The sequence below is a fragment of the Myotis yumanensis genome, unplaced genomic scaffold (assembly GCF_028538775.1).
Source record: "Myotis yumanensis isolate MYYU_CA2020_CCGP unplaced genomic scaffold, mMyoYum1.0.hap1 SCAF_8, whole genome shotgun sequence".
Classification (NCBI taxonomy): domain Eukaryota; kingdom Metazoa; phylum Chordata; class Mammalia; order Chiroptera; family Vespertilionidae; genus Myotis; species Myotis yumanensis.
In genome coordinates, this window is record NW_027223759.1 from 53,610,906 (window position 1) to 53,635,211 (window position 24,306).

Here is a 24,306-nt window from a genome sequence, read left to right on the forward strand (position 1 = left end):
TCTCATTGATGTTTCTCTCTCTCCCTCTCCCTTCCTCTCTGAAATCAATAAAAATATATTTTAAAAAATCTTCTGAATTAATCTGCTCAAGCAATGAAAGTTACTTTCTACCAAAAAAATTTTTTTTTAGCCCAGCCGGCATGGTTCAGTGGTTGAGTGTTGACCTATGAACTAGGAGGTCATGGTTCGATTCCCGGTCAGGGCATATGCCCAGGTTGCAGGCTCGATCCCCATTGTGGGCATGCAGGAGGCAGCTGATCAATGATTCTCTCTCATCATTGATGTTCCTATCTCTTTCTCCTTCTCTTTTTCTCTCTGAAATCAATCAAGAAAATTTAAACGTATGATTTTTAAGGCTTCTAGAAATCCAAGTTTAGAAAACTTAACATTCAAATGAGGTACACGAAAGCACTAACAGTGTACTGAGAAACATGATCAGGTGAGCAAATTGCTTTTCTATTTTGTTTACTTCAAGAAAACTTATTTTTGCAGGGGAAAAAATATAATATGAGAAATATTTTTAGATTAAAAAAATTTTAAAGTATAGGCTATCCACTGAGACTACTTTACAGTTTAACTTGTATATCACCAAAATAAAAAAATATGATGGTTGTGACCCTCTAATCCAATTATTCTTTTGCCCCGATTTCCACTGAAATAGAACCCTCCCTTCCACCAAATAGTGCTTTTTTTGAAGCTACATTTGCTTAAATATACATTTTTATCTTTATTCCTTCTCAAGGCTATTGCCATATGTGGATGAAATGGAAAACGAAAGTAATAAAAAGGAAACATACAAGTCTACTAACAGCAATTTTCACGAATTATATGTTTATTTAAAAGTAAAAATCAAATGTTAACAAAAGAAACATAGGGACAATAATATTAAATGTACTTTTTTCAGATATATTATGCAAATCACATTTGAAATAGTTCCTTTATACTTTTTCAAAGTAGTGTTTTATCCTTGAAAAACATGCCTAGACATCTTTTTCCAAATCATTTCTTTTTTTTTCTTTCCCCTTTTGATCTACTACTGTCAACAGCCTAATATTTGATATTTTGGTTTCTGTTTGGACCCAGCAAAACTTCAGTTGGAATCTGTGGCACAACAGATTTAAAACATTTCAAGAATAATGTTATATTTACTTTTTGTGATAGTTAATATAAAGCATAAGAATAATGTTAAGAAGCAGCTTTAATGGGGAAGAAATTGAAGTTAAACACTCAGTGTTCTAGTTGACAGATACATACTAGATTTAGACCTGTGCAATTTAGAAATGGTCAAAGTATTAAGCCATGGATAATGTGGTAAGACCAACGAATATTTCACCATTTCGATGTTTTGATAAGATGTTAATGTTCAAAAAAGCATGTTTATGAATTCCAGGTACTACTTCTCTATAGCTAGTATATTTTAAGTAAAAATAATTCTTTCACTTCCTAAGTACCTAGTGTTTTTAGTTGACACAGATCAATCAATTTCTAACAAAGATGACAAAAATTAAGATGGAAAAATTACTTTGGAGAGGTAAGAGGAAGAGAGGAGAAGCAATACATTATGTCTATCTACAAAGATTGTTTTGTTTTTCCAACACAACATGGTGTACTTTTTCTGAAAATAAAATGGCAGTAGTAAGCAAAAAGTGAATTCACACTACAGAATAACTTTTAAATAGCCTAGATATAAGAGCTATAAGAAATGGAAAGTGATCTTTAATTAAAGGGGTGTTAGTCAGCTCTGCTGCAACATCTTTCAGAGTGAAAACTGTAAATCACATCTCTTGGGAATTGCATATAGAATATCTCAAATCACAAGGGTAAAGGAGAATTTATCATAACTGATCAGTTTACCTTCCTTTTGTTTTCATAAGTGCTTGGTAGCCAGGTTCAATCCCCAGAATTTTGCTATTCATATGAACTACTGATGCAAACACCAGGAAGGCAGTCTGAGGTTTTAGGAAAGGGTGGAGCTTTTAAAAAAACACTGCAACATGTGTAGAACATGTTCCTTTTTTTTTTTTTTTAAATATATTTTATTGATTTTTTACAGAGAGGAAGGGAGAGAGATAGAGAGTTAGAAACATCGATCAGCTGCCTCCTGCACACCTCCTATTGAGGATGTGCCTGCAACCCAAGTACATGCCCTTGACCGGAATTGAACCTGGGACCTTTCAGTCCGCAGGCCAACGCTCTATCCACCGAGCCAAACCAGTTTTGGCTAGAACATGTTCCTTTTAAGTTATTTTTAATACTAAGTCTGTACTTTGTGCCTCCAACAGAACTGGCCTCACAAAATGTGTAATGTTTATTTCTCAAACCAAATTACAAGCATCTATCTATAGTGTTCAATTAACTTTCAGACAGAAGTTAAAAACAAAGCTGATGTTATAATGTAACTCAGCTCATATATGTTAGTGTAGTTATAAGATTGCTTACTAACATATGAATTAATGTTTTATAAGACCCCAGAAAGGCAACTAAAACTATTAGAGATATATCCTATATTTTGTATTTTTTCTAAGGTGAAACTTCTCATTAAGATGATTAGTAATTGTGTCATTCAATTTAATCTACTATATGTATCACACACAAAAAAGAGGGAAAGAGCCAAGAAATTACATAAAATTATACATTACAAAATGTAAAGAGCACTTAAAATATTTCCATAATAAAAAGAAATGTCAACCAATAAAATTATTATCAATAATATTAATATTACATTAAGTCAAACCTTACCAGCTGCAGTGGCTGAGACATTAAGTTTGCTTAAGTGGTCTTTTTGAGCTTTTGCTAGCATGCATATTCTATGAAATTCTTCTTTCAGATCCCAGAAAGTCTTCTCTATATAACTCCTAAAAATAAATCAATATTTAAAAATTTAAGGATATTTCTTCAAATATTCTTTAATCATAATTAAAGTTATATAGCACATATTTATGTATCATAAAATAATTACTGAAAAGTTAAAGTTAAAAAAAATGTTTTCAATTCCTAGAAAATATCCCCCAAAACAATTCTAATGTTTGGAGAGCCAGGCACAAAGTAAGTGAAAAATGAAAAGTTCTAATACATAAACGTAGGGCAGACTAACATATGTACTTATTCATAAATCACACTTATGCTGTCTCATTCGCACATTAGAAATATCAATGTATTAACTTTTGTTCTCTGTAAGCTTCTTAAGTAGAAGAAAATTAAATACTCCTCACTTTGATAGAGTTCACATAAAGAGCCATTGTATAAAACAATGTGGCCGTAATAGTTGGTCGAGAAATCCTTAATATAAAATATTAGTGCTTTAGAAAATTCAATTTTTAGATTCACCTCTGCTATAAACTGTATAACTTATTTAGGTTATTTTCACATTGAGCAGCCTTGGATTAGTCTCTTTTAGTTCTAGAGGCTGCTATTTTCTTACAACTGCTAATATTTACAAAATATGTAAGTAAGAATATATTTCAACATTTATAATTTTTAGAGTTGGCAAAAAAAAAAGATATAGAACTACCTTTCATGGAATAAAGGACTGTCAAAACGCCTTGGTGAAGTTTCTTTTCTAGGAGAAGAAACCTCTTGTCTTCTTTCCTTAGAGATACAAAATAATTAACACTTTAAATTGCTTCTAAACTCAATAAGAATGGGTTAACAAAAAACACAATGGAAAATTTAAATTCCTCATTGAAAAATAAGTTTAGGTAGCTTACAGATATATAATAATATTTTTCCCCCTTTAAATGAAAATAAGGGGAAAAGGAAAACAAAGGTAGAAAAATAGGATGAAGACAAAGTATTTCTGTTCAATTATTATTTCCAATACTGATAATTCAAGAAATTTCCTCAGACCCACCTATTGATCAAAATTGCTACTCTGATCACTAGTAGCACCTGAAATGACCAGAAAGTTTAGGGGAGAAAATGTGTGTGTGTGTGTACACTTCTTTTCTTTGCTAGGGCATGCAGCTGTATTAGAGGAAGAAACCAAGCAACAGCTCCTTAGCATTTAACAAGCATTTTAAAGATAGTGCAATTTATGTATTTAAGCTTCTTTAAAACAAGTTCTTGCCTTTCACTACCACCCTGTGGCTTACACTGGTATTACATTTATTCTGACATTTAAAAGTCAATATTGAAAAATGTGATATAATGTATTGCATGGTTTAGATTTAAAAAAAATTCTATCATACCTAAAAACTTTGTGTACCTTATAAAGCTATAAGTTGACAAATTCCAAGATGTGAAGCAGTACTAATATCATACAATTATAAATTATAATTCAGTCAAAACGGTTAAGGACTTCAAACCAGTGGACATTTATTTTTTTAAAAAATATTTTATTGATTTTTTACAGAGAGGAAGGGAGAAGGATAGAGAGTTAGAAACATCGATGAGAGAGAAACATTGAGATCAGCTGCCTCCTGCACACCTCTCACTAGGGATGTGCCCGCAACCAAGGTACATGCCCTTGACCGGAATCGAACCTGGGACCTTTCAGTCCGCAGGCTGACGCTCTATCCACTGAGCCAAACCAGTTAGGGCAGTGGACATTTATTTTTAGTGACTTTTAAGATTTTATTCAGTTAAGGTCATCGTAGCTTTTATGTGATTTTACCTTACTGTTTCTTATTATCTGAGTATATCTCCCTGTAATCTTGCTTTTCAAAAAGTTCTTTCAATTTCATAGGAGTCTCATTTGTTCTTTAAGAAAAAGACTTGATCCCTGTTTTTCTTAAAATTAGTATCTTCTCCAATTTATTTCAGTTTATTGCTCTACTTTTCCTGCTTTTTATAATATACTAGAGGCCCAGTGCATGGATTCATGCACTGGTGGGGGGCGTGGCCTGCGGGAATAGGCCTGCTGTGGGAGTGCTGCTTATCCGGTCAGCCGAGTGATGGTGGACCCACCCTCTGAGTGGCTACTGAAGGAGGAAATTAGTCTGAGCTGATATTTCCGGGTAATGTCTTCGGTAAAGGCATGCTCTGTGTCCTGGAAGAACCTGGCAAGAGAACTTTGCACCCCAAAGCCACTTGGTGAATGTCCTTGATGTGTGATGCCAGGTCAGTGACACCATTGGGGATATTCAGGGCAGCTGTGCTTCAGGATCCTCAGCCGTCAGGACAGCCTCCCCGGGGGTCCACAGTCATGTCCCCTCTCGCCATCTGCCTATGCCAGCTCCCCGTGCTCTTTCTAGAACACACCTTAGAGGGCCTGCATCAGCTGGTGGGGTCAGGCCAGAGTCTGGATCGTCTCAGGTATTTGGTAGGTGCAGAGACTCGGCCTCACCCTGGGCCCGCTAGCGGCTGCTCCCGCTGCAGAAGTAGCTGCTCATCCCAGTCAGCCAAGTGGCGCTCCCACTGTGAGAGCACACTGACCACCAGGGGGCAGTTCCTGCATTGAGCGTCTGCCCCCTGGTGGTCAGTGGGCGTCATAGCGATTGGTCGCCTGGTCGTTCTGGTCATTCCGCTGTTTGGTCGCTGGGCTTTTATATATATATAGATGTTTTCCAGCTTTTCTAATATACATTCCTAAATACCAGTGCTTGCTTAACATTTCTAAAGTAGGGTATTACTTTAGTAATTAGTAAAATAAAATCTTGGCAACCCAATTTGTGATTTTATATATTATATCTAGTCAGATTGAGATAAAATAAAGATCATTTCCTGCTGCATACTTTTTGTCTGACAAACATTTAGGGCATGTTTTCTTCTGGATTAAAATTGCTTTATTGAGCTTATAAAACAGTCACTCAGAAAACATTTTCACATTCACAGTTTGTTTTTGAAAGTGGCAGACAAAGTTTTTCTTTAGTGCTATGTGCAATTAGAACATGCAATGCCTTTTTGTGTGGATTAGGAAGAAAGGTCACATGCCAACCATTCAGGATGCTAAACTTTGAAAAGATTATATTAAATCCACATCAACAAAATCTGAAGTAATATTAAGAGAATAGAAACATTTGAGAATGTTAAACAAATCATAATAAAATATGTAATTAAATTCAATGGAACATCTAATCTCTTTTTAAAATTTACTACTCTAAGTTCTCGATATGAAAAACAATTATTTCATTAGGAGCTAGAATAAACCAAAAAGAAGTACTCTCGGAGGAGAGACCAAGATGGCGGCGTAGGTAAACACCGGAGACCGCTGCCGCAAACAACCATTTCAAAAATACAACTAAAAGACTGAACGGACATCACCCAGAACCACAGGAAGGCTGGCTGAAGAGAGACTCTACAACTAGAAGGAAAGAGAACAGCAAATCGAGGCTCAGAGGCGGCGCAGTGTGGAAAATACAAAGGTACCGAGGTGCGCGCGCAAAGCGGGCTGGTGGCTGAGGGCGCGGTTGTCGTTTTCTGCCGGGAGTGAGTCTCAGACTCTGGGCTCCGGATCCGGGCGAGTCTCTAGGGACCCAGACTCAAACGGGAGAAGCGGGATTATCCGGCATCAGTTGGGACCTGAGGGCAGCTTTCTCTCCGAGGTTTGCAGCGGCTGCCGGGGTTCTGAGAAGCAGAGCCTCTGGGAACGGGACTGAGCGTGGCCATAACTGCTCCCATCCGCCCGCCCTGTTGATCCCGCCCCGCCCAAAACCTGCGCACAGCCATTTGCCGATTGCCTCAGGCAAAGGCTGGATTAGCGCCTCCCCAGAAGGCAGACGTTTTCCACACAGCTGATTTCCACAGCCAGCCGGCCTGGTGGTCAAACCCCTCTAGTGTTAACTACAACAATTAAGGCTTGGCTAGAACAAGACTGCGCACAGAGACCACAAGGGGGTGCACCAAGAAAGCATAAAAGATGCGGAGACAAAAAAACATGACAGAAATGGAGGATATGGAGCTAAGAATCGCAATTTTGAGGGCTTGCCATAAATTTGTGCAGAGCCTCACGAAAACTAATGAGACCCTCGATGCTACGATAAAGAAATTAGAAAGTAAGCATACACGGACTGAAATAAAGAATATTATACCCAATAGCAGACCAGAGGAGTACAATAATCAAACCAAAGATTCGACAAAAAACACCCAATTGGAAAAGCAAAATGAAAAAAGAATCCGAAAGTGTGAAGATAGTGTAAGGAGCCTCTGGGACAGCTTTAAGCGGTCTAATATCAGAGTCATTGGAGTGCCAGAAGATGAGAGACAGCAAGATATTGAAAACCTATTTCAAGAAATAATGGCAGAAAACTTCCCCCACCTGGTGAAAGAAATGGACTTACAGGTCCAAGAAGCGCAGAGAACCCCAAACAAAAGGAATCCAAAGAGGACTACACCAAGACACATCATCATTAAAATGCCAAGAGCAAAAGACAAAGAGAAAATCTTAAAAGCAGCAAGAGAAAGAGACTCAATTACCTACAAGGGAATACCCATACAACTGTCAGCTGATTTCTCAACAGAAACTTTGCAGGCCAGAAGGGAATGGCAAGAAATATTCAAAGTGCTGAATACCAAGAACCTACAACCAAGATTACTTTATCCAGCAAAGCTATCATTCAGAATTGAAGGTCAGATAAAGAGCTTCACAGATAAGGAAAAGCTAAAGGAGTTCATCACCGCCAAACCAGTATTATATGAAATGCTGAAAGGTATCCTTTAAGAAGAGGAAGAAGAAGAAAAAGGTAAAGATACAAATTATGAACAACAAACATGCATCTATCAACAAATGAATCTAAGAATCAAGTGAATAAATAACCTGATGTACAGAATGAACGGGTGATTATAATAGAATCAGGGACATAGAAAGGGAATAGACTGACTATTCTTGGGGGAAAAAGGGGTGTGGGAGATGCGGGAAGTGACTGGACAAAAATCATGCACCTATGGATGAACACAGTTGGTGGGGAGTGAGGGTGGAGGGTGGGGTGGGAGCTGGAAGGAGGGGAGTTATGGGGGGAAAAAAGAGGAACAAATGTAATAATCTGAACAATAAAGATTTAATTTAAAAAAAAAAAAAAAAAAAAAAAAAGAAGTACTCTCTAATTTGAGCCATAAATGAAGGCAGTTACAGAAAGTGATAAAGACTATTCATTTGTCAAATTACTGATGATTTTGACATAAACTAGGAATGACTGCTTCTGATGATAAGGAAGCTTTAAAAGGGGAGAAGATGGAGGAAAAGGTAGGAAAAGAATGATAAATCTTTGGCTTCTCAAATAACTAATGTCAACTTATTTCTGTTATGTTTAGATTTGATTACTGGTGTGGATGAATTTATCTGGAAAAGACTCTTTGGGTGTACTGGCAGGGGGTAAGGAAGGACTCACTCTGAGGAATTTTTACTCTTCTTTGGGGTTAGAAATACAGCTCTGCTTACTATTATTTTTGTTATTATTATTGAAGGAAAGTATTGTTCAATACTTTTAGAAGTTGATTGTTCTAAGCAATGTACTGCCCCTTTTATGATTGACACCAAATAAATCTTCTGATATATTAAGTAAAAATTTTAGGTCCCCAATACCCCAAGAAAAATTTTTTAAAAGGCACCTTTTGACATGTTAGTTCCGTTAAAAAAAAAAAAAAAAAGACAAATAGGGTTAATCTAGAATGGATGTAGTATTTTCCATTGACATAATTTTCTGAAAATGATCATTTATTTTTTTTAAAGGATTAGTATAGTCAATGGCAACTCCAACGCTTTTTCAGAAACTTAGGATTTCTTTTCAATGCTAAATTATCTTAATGAAGATTTCTCAGTTTGTTGAGCATCCCAGAGAGGAAGTACACATTAGAAGAGATAACTTGTATTTTCCTTTCTACTGTCAATATTATCCAAATGGACTCTGCACTGCAGGAAGTTGAAATCATTACAACTTCCAATAAGAAAGCAAGGGAACTTTGAACATTATGCTTTAGGAGATTTTAAACATTAAATCATTCAACAAATAAATTTGTCTTGAGGTACTAAAACTTAAAATACTTAACATTATAAACTGTTCCAAGTACTAGTTTGGAAATGCTGAACTTGTGGAATGAATACTGACATAAGAGATTTACACGTCATACTTGAAACCCATTTGAAAGAGTTGGAAGATATTGTAAAATGATTCCTTAAATATTCTTTTATGCGAATAGGGAGAACTTTGTTTTAGTATATATAAATCAATTTAAGCTTATTATATGTAAATCAACTTACCCATCTCATTGATGGATATTATATAAAAAATACATGTTTAAGGGCTATTTGAATAAGCAATAATATTTAAGAAGAAAGAAAAACAAACAAACCCGAAGTGGCCAATATTTCATTAGGCCAAAGCCAGGTTTATTCTTAATGCAAAGGCAATGGAAAATATTTTTGTGCTGGAGTCCAGGTTCTGTTAGATATCAACATCTACCTATCTGGGTAACTCAGTTGGTTAGGGTGTCATCCTGATACACCAAGGTTTCAGGTTCAATCCCAGGTCAGGGCACATACAAGAATCAACCAATGAATGCATAAATAAGAGGGACAACAAATTGCTGTTTCTCTCTCCCTTCCTCTCTCTCAAATCAATAACACACAACACACACACACACACACACACAAATGTATATATCAATATCTCAAAGAAAGGAATGTGTATTTTCCCTATGCCTGCTTTTAAAATATTTGGTAGTAAAAGTGCAAGTATTTTATTCCATTTATAAACCAACCAGAGGCCCGGTGCACAAAATTTGTGCACTGGGGGGGGGGGGGGGGGAGGGGGCTGTCCCTCAGCCCAGCCTGTGCCCTCTCGCAGTCTGGGAGCCCTCGGGGGATGTCGGACTGCTGCGGAGGTGGGAGAGGCTATCGCCACCGCTGCTATGCTCTGCTCGCCAGCTGTGAGCCCAGCTTCTGGCTGAGCAGCACTCCCCCTGTGGGAGCGCACTGACCACCAGGGGGCAGCGCCTGTGTTGAGCGTCTGCCTCCTGGTGGTCAGTGTGCTTCATAGCAACCAGTCGTTCTGCCATTTGGTCGATTTGCATATTAGCCTTTTATTATATGGGATTTGAAAAACACAGAAATGATTCACAATAGACAAGATATTCAATCTAATTGTCTATTGGCAGATGAATGAATAAAGAAAATCACATCTGTATATCTATATACCTATCTCTCTCTCTCTCTCTCTCTCTCTATATATATATATATATACTGTATATCCCTATATATAGATGTAGATATAATAGGATATCATACACATACACATATAAAGGAACATTCTAAGGCTGACTATATCAACTTTAAAAAAAGAAAGAAAGATGTCATTTGAGACAGTATGGATGGACCTCAAGGATATTACGCTATGAGAAATAAGCCAGGCACAGAAAGACAAATACTGCATGATCTTACTTGTATGTGGAATTTAAAAAGTTGAATTCTTAGAAGTAGACAATAGAATGGTGGTTGCGAGGGTTTGTGGAGTGGGTGAATAGTTACATGTTAGTCAAAGAGGACAAAATTTCAGTTTCAGAGGATAAGTAAGTTCTGAAGATCAAATCTACAGCACGGCGACTACAGTTAATATTACTATTGTAATACTTGAATTTGCTAAGAGAGTAAGTCTTAAATGTTTTCACCGCAATAAAAACGAAAGATAACTATGTGAAATGACAAATATATTTGATTGATTGTAATAATCATTTCATAGACCTAACTGGTTTGGCTCAGTGGATAGAGCGCCGGCCTGTGGACTGAAGGGTCCCAGGTTCGATTCCGGTCAAGGGCATGTACCTTGGTTGCGGGCACATCCCCAGTAGGGGGTGTGCAGGAGGTATATTTTAAAAAATAATCATTTCATAATGAATATGTATCAAAACATCATGTACACTGTAAATATATACAATTTTTGTTAATTATACCTACATAAAGCTGGAGGAAAAAAGAAATGCAATGAAAAATTTAAATTCAGAATCACATTTTTTCTAAGCAACTAGAGTCAGTGAAATTAAATTGAGTTATGAAACTTGTGAAGATTTTCCTAAATTCATTAATATGAAGTATCTTCTATCATATGAAAGAAATCTAAACTTTAAAGGCTAATACTGAATATAGGTGGCAAGTTTTCAATGATACATATTTGAATACAGTGATGACTGTCACTTTTATTCCAGTGTTCATATCAAAGATTGCTTTTAAACTTTGAGATTATTTTTTTTTTTTTTAATATACTTTATTGATTTTTTACAGAGAGGAAGGGAGAGAGATAGAGAGTCAGAAACATCGATGAGAGAGAAACATCGATCAGCCGCCTCCTGCACATCTCCTACTGGGGATGTGCCCGCAACCCAGGCACATGCCCTTGACCGGAATCGAACCCGGGACCCTTGAGTCCTCAGGCCGACGCTCTATCCACTGAGCCAAACCGGTTTTGGCTAAACTTTGAGATTCTTGCATGCAAAGGAATATTTATTTTTCTAAAACCTGTAGCCAGTATTTGATTTTGTTTCTGGATGAGGCTTAACAGAATTATACTTTTAAAACAAAAAAAGAACTATGGTCTTATTTGGAACAATGTAAACTAAGAAACTGAAAATAAGGACTCACTTATCACTTAAGTTTTTTACACTAAGAATAAAATGTTAAAAGGAGAAACTGAGGTAAAACACAGTAAGGGGCAAAAGTAGGTTTACAGTTGTTCATATGGAAAATAATACAATTAATAAATAATACAAAAATAAACCGTTTCATGTACTCACAATTGTAAACCGACTTTCGCTTCACTCTGTATATACTTACCAGTTTTAGATACACTAAGACAAGGATGTTATGATTCAAGTCAAGCACTGAATATGGTTGAATTAGTGAGAAAGTGAGAAAATGGATGAGACAGGGGAGGGATTAAAGTAGAAAATAGGAATAGGAAAAAAAAGAAATTTGATAAGAATAATTATAGAAGCATGGTAAAAAAAGTTTGAGGTCAAAAGGTTAATTAAAAAGTGCAAAGAAATTGTATTTATAAGAATGTATGGCTATGTGAAATCTACGGTATTCCCACCCTTGTTAACATTACTGAAAATCTAGCAAAGCAAGACACAAATTCTAGGAACCTTGTCTGTTTTGCATGATGCAGTGTGCTAGGCACACCCACTGCCAGTTTGGGAACAATTCCAGGGCAAATGGGATCCATCCCAGAGTCCTGAAGGAAGTGGAAAGAAAATAAACAATATAAAAATAAAATTAAATACCCCAATTACTTCCAAGTTTGTTACGGGGTTCTGGTTTAATGTAAATCCCCCCAAAAGCTCTATCATTCAATGTTATAATAAAAAATTCTTTTAAAAAATGTAAACATTCTTTACCAGTACTGCCACAATTACTAATTACTATAATTTCAATTCATTGAAGTTAATTTGAAGCAGAGTGAGATTAATACCTTCCCACTATCTGTCTTTGAGTCTTTCACTTTGTTATTAGGTTCCTTTTGCATATGTCTTGTTTTCTCAATGGGAAGAAATAGCTCATTGTGGGAATACCTTTTAGTGCAAAATAGAAAATAAATTAAATGACCTATTAAAAAAAGTAAGATTTCCCATAATTCTCTCATCCTTTCTCCAAACACTAGATTTAAAATGAACTAACAAGAAAAATAGAGACAGATTCATAGAGAGCAGGCTGACAGATGCCAGGGGCTGAGAGAGGGGGGAGAAGGAAATATTGGGTGGGTAGGTGAGGATGGAGGGACATGGACAAGTGTAGTGATTGTTGCCTGGGGAGGGGGAGGAGGGAGGTACATGGAGGGTAAAATAATTTATCTACAGGTCCAGTAGCTGAAATAGTTGCAATGGGAACCAAGGCTCTTAACTTCTCAGGCACAGGGCTTGGCTACTAGAGAAGTGAAGTGGTACAGTTATCAGCATGGTAAGGTAGACACATTTGAATGCTAACATTTACACATTGAACTGATGTAGAATAATTTTAAGATTCTAAAACCTGTCTGTCATACAACAAACATATTCCTCACTCAGGAGTAGTCCTAAGCCAAGTTTTGCTGTTTAAATATTGCCTGGGGGAAAACAACTCTTTGGTATGGCCTTTTTTTGTGTGCTCAAGAATGTCCAAGTAGAAATTTAAATCCAAAAACAACCTAGAAAGATTTATCAAGTTCTGTCAAACCAGTTCCCTTGCTGACAGGGACAATTTGGCAGTAATTTCTTAACCAAAATTTTATGGCCTAAGTATTTCTCAAACTTATTAAAAGTTAACCATTTGACAGCATGACAATGGGATATCCTTCTGTTAAATCTATCCTCTCAAAACCTCAACTCCCTTCTTTGCCTCCCTATCTCCTAATAGAAGAGTGGGCATATTTACAGTAGTTGATTTAAAATCCTTGTCTGATCATTTCAGTATCTGGATCATCTCCTGGTTGGTATCTGTTCCCTTGAAAATTAGTCACATTATCTTGACTCTCCATATGTTGAATAATTTTGGACTGTACCCTAAACATTGTTAATATTATGCTGTGGAGACATTATGTTACATGATGCCAGTGGATGTTGATGTTTTATTTTTGCAGGCAATTAAGTAGGTCAGCCTCAGACTTCAAAATGCCACTCCTTTGAAGAGCAACAGCTCATATCTCAGTTCAGTCCTTTTAAGTTTCAGGTTGCCCCACACATCCCTGGGTTTGGGAGAGAGCCACAGACTTGGGCTGAGTTTAAACACAGAAACTTAGGTTTTCTTCTCTGGCTCTCTCCTCTCTGGGGGTCTTCCCTCTTTCTATGGCAGGGGTCCTCAAACTTTTTAAACAGGGGGTCAGTTCACTGTCCCTCAGACGGTTGGAGGGCCGGACTATAGTTTAAAAAAAAACCACTATGAACAAATTCCTGTGCACACTGCACATATCTTATTTGGAAGTAAAAAAAACAAAACGGGAACAAATACAATATTTGTATTTGCATGTGGCCCACGGGCCGTAGTTTGAAGACCCCTGCTCTATGGTGACCATGGTTATTCTGGGCTCATTCGGCTTCCTGCTTCTGCCAGCCAGAATAATTGTGGGCTTTCTATTGGATTTGTAGCCACTGCAACTGAGGCCACCCTTCGAACAAAACCACAGAAAACTAGGAATTTACTCTGAGCCATTACATTTGATTCCCCACCAAAATGTGCAAAGTTCAATCTCCGAAGTCCTCAGGTAGTTGATTTTTTTGTATGTTGTACAGAGTTATTGCTGTTATTTATATGGGTTTGTTTGGTACTCATTCCTTTATAACAGAAGGTGAACTTCCAAACTCAGTTTTTAAAAATCCCTCAATTCTTCTGAATTTCACCATGATTTTCATGAGATGACTTAATCACCAATCCAATAGCTTTTCCTAAAGCTCTTATTTTGTTTAATGCTTATTCAACAGTATTTCACACGATTGAGAAGCTCCTCCTCCTTGAAACTTTATTTTTTTTTTGTGTTACCAGTGTAATATTTAGGTTTTTTTCTAAACTTTTAGTATTTTCATTGGTCCTTCTTTCCAGGTCATAAATGTGTGCATCCTCTAAGGTTCAGACATGTGTACACTGTTTTCCCTCATCATACACTCTTATCATTCATTCTCACACCAAATCTATGGAGTATTCATCCCTAAAGTCTATCTTCAGGCTCACCCTTTCAATTCTCTTTTGATCCAATACAGTTTCACTTGTTCTGCTGTCTACTGTGTTAACAAATAATACAATCACCTTTTCCTCAAATCTGGTACACACCTCTAATCTTCATTTCTCTTTTTTAATGTAAGGCATCCTGCTTAGCATCAAAAAATCTTAAAGCAAGATAAAACCTTAAAGAAACTGAGGCTGGCTTTCTTAGAATAGTAAAATCCAAAACAAGACTGGGGGGGGGAGGGAGTTACAAAGGGTTACCAATTTTTTATTTTGCCAAGAAAGTAGTAAAAACAACTAACTACCAAGATCTACTACCTTCTTCTTGTCAAAAAGGAATAGACATTTGTTAAAAAAGTAGGAGGGGTTTTTAGATTCAGCTTTAGAAAAATGTTATCACTTCCTCCTCAGGACAACATGAGAAGCAAGAGCTAAGGATAGGAATGGGGATCTGGGGTTCCAGCATGGGAAAAGAGGAGGCGGTGATAATGTTCAATCAGCAGAGGCAAGAAGGAAAGCAAGATGTACTGTGGCCATTTGGCCATCTAGCAAGAGTACATTCCAGATAATGCTTTCAGGGAATATGAACAAGTCAGTGACCCCCTGCAGCATTATTTGGATGAAACTTCCAGGGAAACATGATGCCCTTAATGTTAAATAGTGGAGAGCAATTAGGAGTAAAAATAAGAGTGTGTAAACCCATCAAATATGGAATTACTTAGATGAAACCTTAATTGAAACACAAAAATCATGCCCTTATTGATAAACAAAATGGGAGAAAGAAAACAAGATATCCATGTTGGAATTATTTGATTTTTCAAAAGGGACTTATCAGGGAAGGAAAAATAATCACAGGTTAATGATATACAGAATGCCTGGACTATATTTTGCAGTTTAGTTTTATTAGAATTGTAGGATATATCTATGTGTATATCTTAGAGAAAAATATCAACTATATGGAAAGATACATTTTGGCAAAAAAAAATCTTTCAGGGAAAAAGTGAGCTCTCATAACATAGCAAGACCAATTAAACAAGCAACAGAGAACTTCAGAGAGCATAATATATCAGGTGCAAATGAAAATTTAGTGAGCTTTCCCTTCCACTCCCCTGCCAAATTCTAGTAATGTTTTAGAGGGGACTACAAATCCAATAAGAAGTTGTTAAATACAATAATGGGAAAAGTGCTATCTAGAGATTCGGTGGTTAAAGGAAGCTAATTGGTTTTCTTGCTATTGATTTTAGATCCTATAATACATCCTGTGCCTTTAAAAATGACCACCGAGTCCATAGTATGCAGCATTTCACAATTCACAAGTCTAGGGTTTTGTGGAACATCTCTGGAAATGCATCAGGTACCACACTCTTTTAACAGATTAGAGTCAAAATCAGAGCTTTCTCTAGATTTAATGTAGTAGGTATAGCTAAGTAACCAGGGTCGTGATTTAAAGCAGAGATGGGGAACCTGTTTTTGCCAAGGGCCATTTGGATATTTATAACATTATTTGCAGGCCATACAGAATTATCAACTTAAAAATTAGCCTGCCATATTTGGTCCAACATTTAATGAACTCACCCCTAATACCTTGGCAGGGCCAGACCAAATGATTTTGCGTGGACGTTCCCTGCTCAATTTAAAGTATAAAGACGTAAAGCAATTATTTATCCAAAAAATGTGAGAAGGACTGATGAGCAAGCAATATGACCTCCATGCATAAAGAAGAGTTCCTGAGGGAATGCTAGAGTATTCTTAGAGCATGACATATTTCCTGTAGATGAAAAGCAAGTAACTTAGTGAGAAAAGGAAAACATAATTTATCTAACAGGAAATTATAATCTGGCAAAACCAGTGGTTCTCAAAATATGGTCTAGAATCTCTGGGGAAGGGTGGGATGGGTCTTGAGATCAGATCAAGAGATCCACTGTTGGGAGAGAAAATCTGCTTGAGTCCTGAGTGTCCCTGCACATTTTTGCTGTGCATGGCAAGAATACAAGACTAGGGACATTTCTCAGGGTTGTATTTGTTTTTTAAAAAAAATATATTTTTATTGATTTCAGAGAGGAAGGAAGAGGGAGAGAGATAGAAACATTAATGATGAGAGAAAAACATTGATTGGCTGTCTCCTGCACGCCCCCCCACAACCCAGGCAATGTACTCTCAATTGGAATTGAACCCGGGCCCTTTAGTCCGCAGGCCGACGCTCTATCCACTGAGCCAAACCAGCTAGGGCTCAGGGTCGAATTTGTAAAGGAAAAACTTGAAGGATGAAGTATGTTTCCCTCTTGGATAATGAACAGGCTGCTTTACTGCTTGTTATAAAATGGTGAGTTTCCCAAGCTCAGTGTTCCTCTCCTTTAATAATGTCCTAGCATCCATGTGAGTCTACCAGGTCACCCTCAGGCAAGACCAATGCAAATATAAAATGCTCTTGCAGGGTGCTGTACTATGAGTAATAAAGATGTTTTCCTCTGATCCAGGAGTCTTTTGTCTTCTTCCAGGATCCAGGAAGCAGTAACTGGCTTATTAGCTTGTCAGTGATTTTAGACCCTGAAACCCATGGGTCAACAACTGTCACAATACCATTAGATGTTACTTGCCTTTTTAAAAAAAATATATATTTTATTGATTTTTTACAGAGAGGAAGGGAGAAGGATAGAGAGTTAGAAACATCGATGAGAGAGAAACATCGATCAGCTGCCTCCTGCACACCCCCTACTGGGGATGTGCCCACAACCAAGGCACATGCCCTTGACAGGAATCGAACCTGGGACCCTTCAGTCCGCAGGCCGGCGCTCTATCCACTGAGCCAATCCGGCCAGGGCTTTTTGTTTTGTTGTTGTTGTTGTTGTTTTTTTACTGTGTTGACATTTATACTGATGATGCAAAAGTGATGGTAAAATTGCTGGTGCCAAGGCCATGGTGCCAAATTGTAGTCATTGTATGTATTTTTCAATATCATACTTTCAGTAAAAAAAGAAAAGGAAAAAAAGCCAGTTTCATTGGACAATGTCCTTGATGAGCCTATAAGATTTCTTGAATTTTATTCCCCAGTTAACCTCTTTTCAATATTGTGTGACAAAATTGGAAATATACACAAGGGCCTCTGTTTCATAGTGAAGCACAAGGGTTTTCTTGGGGAAAGCACCTAGTGTAACTGTTTGCATTGCAAAATGAACTAGTCACTTTTTTTTTTTTTTTAATGGAATGCCATTTTTCCTTGAAAGAATGACTGATAGGCAAGCTATGGTTAGGCAGACATTTTCTGAAAAGCAAATGAAGTTAGACTCTGACTTAAAAAAAACCAAAAAACACAACTGAAAAGATTTGTTGTCCATAAAAAAATTTAAGTTTTCATGTGAAAATTGAAATTATGGAAAACTTGTACCCATTACAATAAGCTTGACAACTGCCCAATATTTAAAAGACTATTCTTAAAAGATCAGTGATGATGTTAAATGTGATTTTTAAATATATCTTACAATAAATCAATATTTGGAAGATTTACATACTTCAGTGAACCAGTATTTTCCAAATGACTAAATTCATGATGCTACAAAATCATGTATAGGTAAAAGATACATTCAAAGTACAAGATACGCCACTGGTTTTTAATAGAGCAATAAAGTTTGTTAGTTTCGGCTGTTACACTACTGTTAACACTTAAGAAACTACTATTTATCAAGTTTTGGAGCTGTATCAAAGAAGAATACCTAACATTTCTAAAAGGGTTATTAAAGTACCCTTCCCTTTCCCACCTACATATCTGTGTGAGGCTAAAATTTATTCATATAATTTAACAAAACAATACACACCAAAAAAACCCCTCAAAATACAAAATATTACAACAGATCAATGCTGAAGCATTTCATAACAATGAAAACCAAATATTTTCAATTTTGAGGACTTTTAGGATGAAAGATTATGACATATTATAAGAGAAACTAGATTGTTTTGGGGGGCTAGTCCTAACCTACTGAGGTTGAAAACAGCCTTTCATGCCTTGGTCAAGAGAAATCAGGGCTGAATAAAATATACAAGCTCTGTTTTGTGGGCTCTGGAATAGAGTAGAAAAAAAAAAGAAAAATGGGATATGTGAGAAAGGGGATAATTGGGGGAATTAAGGGGAGAAAAGCCATACTAAAGATACTCAAATTTGCTTAGAAACCCAGGAAGAGATTTAAAAAAGTGATATACCACTTCTCATTTTCTTCTCCTTTCAAAAACCCTAAAATGATATATCGAATTAAAAAAAAAACAGAGACCCAGAATAGGAAAGGGTTAGGATGAATTAATAATTAATATTTGGAAACAAAATTTCTGCAAAAGAAATTTCAATGTAAGTATTAAAATGCTTTGGATATCAGTATTTTTTTTTCTTATTGTGACATAGTTATTATGACACTTTGGAAAAAAACTTTGAACTTTAAGCAATGAACTGTTTGAAAATAATTATTTTTCCTTCTAATTATTCTACCAGAGAGTCTATAAACAAAGACTAGTCTCCAAAGAGGAGTACTATAGAAGTGTTATATACAAGAAGGTATATTCGATCCAGTATCTAGAAATACAACAGGGTGAACGGGACATTTGCTCTGACTGAGACGGCAAAGTGCTACACACACACACACACACACACACACACACACACACACACACACACAGGTTTTCTCCAACTTTCTGTAAGCCCCAGCCTAGATTAACATGTGCCAACGTATAGTGGGCACACTACCATTTCTACTGAATAAAGGTGATGAAAAGAAAGAATAAAATATTAAAGAAATATAGGCACTTTTTTTTTTTAACAAAGTTGAGTAATGAACATAAGCAATCAAATTTATTTCAAGTTCCTCTCTTATAAAATGTACTGTGTTTATATGATGCAAACCAGATCTGAGTTTCTCACAGAAACCACTTGGTAATTATATATCTTGACTAATGGTCTGATTTCCAACTTCTGTTCAAATGACGAAAAACAAATCTATCATAAACCTATATATGGTATTCTATTTTAAAGCTTTTACAATGTATATAAAACCAGGTACCTTATATAGCAACTTAACAAACAAATAAATATAATTTGAGAGACTTGCAATAGAGACTCTAAAGGAGTGCTGAGAAAAGCTATGGGGCCCTAAAATCAGAGGGAGATCACTAAATGAGAGCTGCTACGAAGTCCAGAGTATATGAAATATCAATAGTTCAAGGATGGGGATGCCATCCAAAACCTAGACTTGTGAGGCTAGTATTTTATAAGCCACAGAGGCCAGAAAGCAGAACAGAGTTCGAGTACATACACTGTTTGCTGAAACTGTCATACGTAACTGAAGTAACACATCACAGGCAAATGCCTCTCACTGAAGGACTGTCTAAATACAAAAAAGTAGGGAGCACTGTCTCCTCTGAAGCCCTGGTTATGTCACTTAAAAAAGTTATAGTAAATGAAACTGCTCTTTCAAAATCCTCTGTTTTGGCTTTCAGTTAAAGATGATGCTCTCTAAAGTGGCCTGGAATAATTTTGGTTCTTATCTAGAAATCATTTTTTTCCATTAAAATCTTGTAGGTAATTTAACTTTACATATCTATTCACACATTACCAAGATATAAACAAGTAATAATTTATTTTCTTTTCCCTACTTGAACTAAATGTTGAACCCCTGCTCAAGCCTACCTTCAGCTCACTGAAAATTTTAATTTTAAAAACACGTCCTATATGTTTATCTGTGCCATAAAGTTACAATTAGTATTTCATTTTGTCATACAATTAGGACTTCACATTGTATACAATGCTTGTTAATTGCTTTAGGTCTCTAAATCTGTTTCTCCAACCAATTTGTAGCTCCTTAAAGGGGATGCATCTTCTCTTACACCTTTTTATTGTTGTACTAGTGGCCTGGTGCATGAAATTCATGCACGAGGGGGCAGGGGTCCCTCAGCCCAGCCTGCACCCTCTCCAACTGGGACTCCTTGGGGGATGTTCGACTGCCGGTTTAGGCCCGACCCTTCTCACAATCTGGGACCGCTGGCTCCTAACCACTCACCTGCCTGCCTGCCTGATTGCCCCTAACTGCCCTCCCCTGCCAGCCTAATCTTGCCCCTAACTGCCCTCCCCTGCAGGCCTGATCTCACCCCCAACTGCCCTCCCCTGCAGGCCTGATCTCTCCCCTAATTGCCCTCCCCTGCTGGCCTGATTGCCCCTAAATGCCTCTGCCTCGGCCCCCACCACCATGGCTTTGTCCAGAAGGAAGTCGGACGTCCGAAAGATGGCCGGTCGACCTGGTCTAATTAGCATATTACCCTTTTATTAGTATAGATAGATTATATAGGATAGGATTGCTTAAATGGGGCGGGGGGGGGGGAGCCTTTTTCATCAGGAGGAGATGCTCTTGGCAGACAAAAATACATAATCCCTATATCTGGACTGATAGCCAGCCATATGCCTATACTGTCAAACTGGTCATTAAAAAATTGAACCGCTTTCTTATACTTTACACCAAACAGCTGTTGCCCTTAAAACCCCTCCTCAGCCCCCACCTTAGGTTCTGCCTTCGCAGTTCACCCAGATTAGGTTCTGATTGGTTGGTTTCTATGCCAGTCAGCGTCAAAAGCTCCACCTCCTAGGGAGCCATTGGCTCCTCACAGTTCACCCAGATTTGGTTCTGATTGGTCAGTTTCTATGCCAGTCAGCATCAAAAGCTCCACCTCCTAGGCAGCCATTGGCTCCTCGCAGTTCACCCAGATTTGGTTCTGATTGGTCGGTTTCTATGCCAGTCAGCGTCTCCAGGCCTATCTCCAGGCCTGATCAGAGAGGCAGGGCTGATCAGCATCTGCCCAAGGCTGCTGGCGAGCAGGCTGAACTGCTGACCTCTTGGAGAAAGAGAGAAGCGCGGCTGCTGGCGAGGCCCAGAGAGAGAGAGAGAGGCAAGGGCTGATCAGCAACTGCCACGGAGGCTGTGGATCAGACTCTGCTTCTCTCTCCAGGCCTTGCCAGCAGCCATGGCAGCTGCTGATCAGCACCAACTCTCTCTCTGAGAGGTCAGCAGTTCAGCCTGCTCGCCAGTCCCTGTCCACCCGAGCCTGCTGTGCGCGCAGCCTGGAGTTTGGTCGTCCCTTCGGTCGTTTTGGACGTTACGGACGCTGGCTCTTTATATATATAAATTCCTATCATTGACTAGCAAGAGTATGCAAATAGGAAGGGTTCAATAAATACTTCTTGTATAAGTGACTGGCAGGTGAATTTTTTTTTTTTTGCATTACTATGATCTTTTATTTTTTTTATTTTTTTTTAAAAATCTTTATTGTTCAGATTATTACATTTGTTCCTCTTTTTTTCCCCCATAACTCCCCTCCTTCCAGCTCCCACCCCACCCTCCACCCTCACTCCCCACCCACTGAGTTCATCCATAGGTGCATGATTTTTGTCCAGTCACTTCCCGCATCTCCCACACCCCTTTTCGCCCAAAAATAGTCAGTCCATTCCCTTTCTATGTCCCTGATTCATTATAGTCACCAGTTCATTCTGTACATTAGGTTATTTATTCACTTGATTCTTAGATTCATTTGTTGATAGATGCATATTTGTTGTTCCTAATTTGTATCTTTACCTTTTTCTTCTTCTTCCTCTTCTTAAAGGATACCTTTCAGCATTTCATATAATACTGGTTTGGCGGTGATGAACTCCTTTAGTTTTTCCTTATCTGTGAAGCTCTTTATCTGACCTTCAATTCTGAATTATAGCTTTGCTGGATAAAGTAATCTTGGTTGTAGGTTCTTGGTATTCAGCACTTTGAATATTTCTTGCCATTCCCTTCTGGCCTGCAAAGTTTCTGTTGAGAAATCAGCTGACAGTCGTATGGGTATTCCCTTGTAGGTAATTGAGCCTCTTTCTCTTGCTGCTTTTAAGATTTTCTCTTTGTCTTTTGCTCTTGGCATTTTAATGATGATGTGTCTTGGTGTGGTCCTCTTTGGATTCCTTTTGTTTGGGGTTCTCTGCGCTTCTTGGACCTGTAAGTCCATTTCTTTCTCCAGGTGGGGGAAGTTTTCTGCCATTATTTCTTGAAATAGGTTTTCAATATCTTGCTGTCTCTCATCTTCTGGGACTCCAATGACTCTGATATTAGTCCGCTTAAAGCTGTCCCAGAGGCTCCTTACACTATCTTCACACTTTCGGATTCTTTTTTCATTTTGCTTTTCCAATTGGGTGTTTTTTGTCGAATCTTTGGTTTGATTCTTGTGCTCCTCTGGTCTGCTATTGGGTATAATAATCTTTATTTCAGTCCGTGTATGCTTACTTTCTAATTTCTTTATCGTAGCATCGAGGGTCTCATTAGTTTTCGTGAGGCTCTGCACAAATTTATGGCAAGCCCTCAAAATTGCGATTCTTAGCTCCATATCCTCCATTTCTGTCATGTTTTTTTGTCTCCGCATCTTTTATGCTTTCTTGGTGCACCCCCTTGTGGTCTCTGTGCGCAGTCTTGTTCTAGCCAAGCCTTAATTGTTGAAGTTAACACTAGAGGGATTTGACCACCAGGCCGACTGGCGGTGGAAATCAGCTGTGGGAAAACTTCAGTCCTCAGGGGAGGCGCTAGTCCAGCCCTTGCCTGAGGCGATCGGCAGATGGCTGTGCGCAGGGTTTGGGCGGGGCGGGCTCAACAGGGCGGGGGGGGGGAGGGAGCAGCTATGGCCGCTCTCAGTCCGTCCCCAGGGGCTCTGCCTCTCTGTCCCAGCAATCGCTGCAAACCTCGGAGGGGCCGTAGCCAGACAGTCCCGCTTCTTCCGTTTGAGTCTGGGTCCCTAGAGACTCGCCCGGATCTGTAGCCCAGAGTCTGAGACTCGCTCCTGATTGAAAACGACAATCTCGCCCTCAGCCGCCAGCCCGCTTTGCGCGCGCACCCTCACCACCGCACCGCCGTACCTTTAAATTTTCCACACTGCGCCTCCGCTGAGCGTCGGAATGCTGTTGTTTTTGCTTCTAGTTGAAGAGACTCTCCTCAGCCAGCCTTCCCGTGGTTCTGGTTGATGTCCGCTCCGACTTTTAGTTGTATTTTTGAAGTGGTTGTCCACGGCGGCAGTCTCCGGTGTTTACCTATGCCGCCATCTTCGATTCTCTCTCCTGATCTTTTATTTTTTATTTTTTGGCAGGTGAATTTTTACACATTAATTTTCTTCAAACGTTAAAGTATCTATACTATTTGCAATTGCCAGGTATAGCACATTTCCTTATGTTAGTCAGCACCAATGACAACTCCACAGCTACCTTCACTGTTGTACTACTCTAAACCTACAAAATCTTTCCTCAAAGCTACCACATACTTGCTGATCTAATCATAATGAGAGCCACATCAGAATTTTGCCTACTTTCTAACTGGTAACTTAAGATAACAATTGTATTCTTCATATTTTAAAAGTTTTGCTTAAAGCATATAACTCAGATAAAAAAGGGCATATAGCCCTAACCGGTTTGGCTCAGTGGATAGAGCATCGGCCTGTGGACTGAAAGGTCCCAGGTTCGATTCTGGTCAAGGGCATGTACCTTGGTTGTGGGCACATCCCCAGTGGGGAGTGTGCAGGAGGCAGCTGGTCGATGTTTCTCTCTCATTGATGTTTCTAGCTCTCTATCCTTCTCCCTTCCTCTCTGTAAAAAATCAATAAAATATATTTTTTAAAAAAGGGCATATATATAGAATAAATTAGAAATACATATAGGAAATCAGAAATGAAACAAAATAACAGCTCTTTGGACACATGAACAC

At 38.1% G+C, this 24,306-nt stretch overlaps 1 protein-coding gene across 8 annotated transcripts in view; it reads right to left on the reverse strand.

Annotated features, from left to right (window-relative positions):
• TANK (TRAF family member associated NFKB activator) overlaps positions 1 to 24,306 on the reverse strand; it is a 102,164-nt gene that overhangs the window by 7,913 nt on the left and 69,945 nt on the right. For all 8 annotated transcript variants that reach the window (XM_070422875.1, XM_070422877.1, XM_070422879.1 and 5 more), the window contains 2 exons: positions 3,512 to 3,588; positions 2,740 to 2,855 (listed from right to left, as the gene is read on the reverse strand). In XM_070422875.1, the coding sequence (XP_070278976.1) occupies positions 2,740 to 2,855; positions 3,512 to 3,588 (193 nt within the window). The remainder of the gene's footprint in view (positions 1 to 2,739; positions 2,856 to 3,511; positions 3,589 to 24,306) is intronic.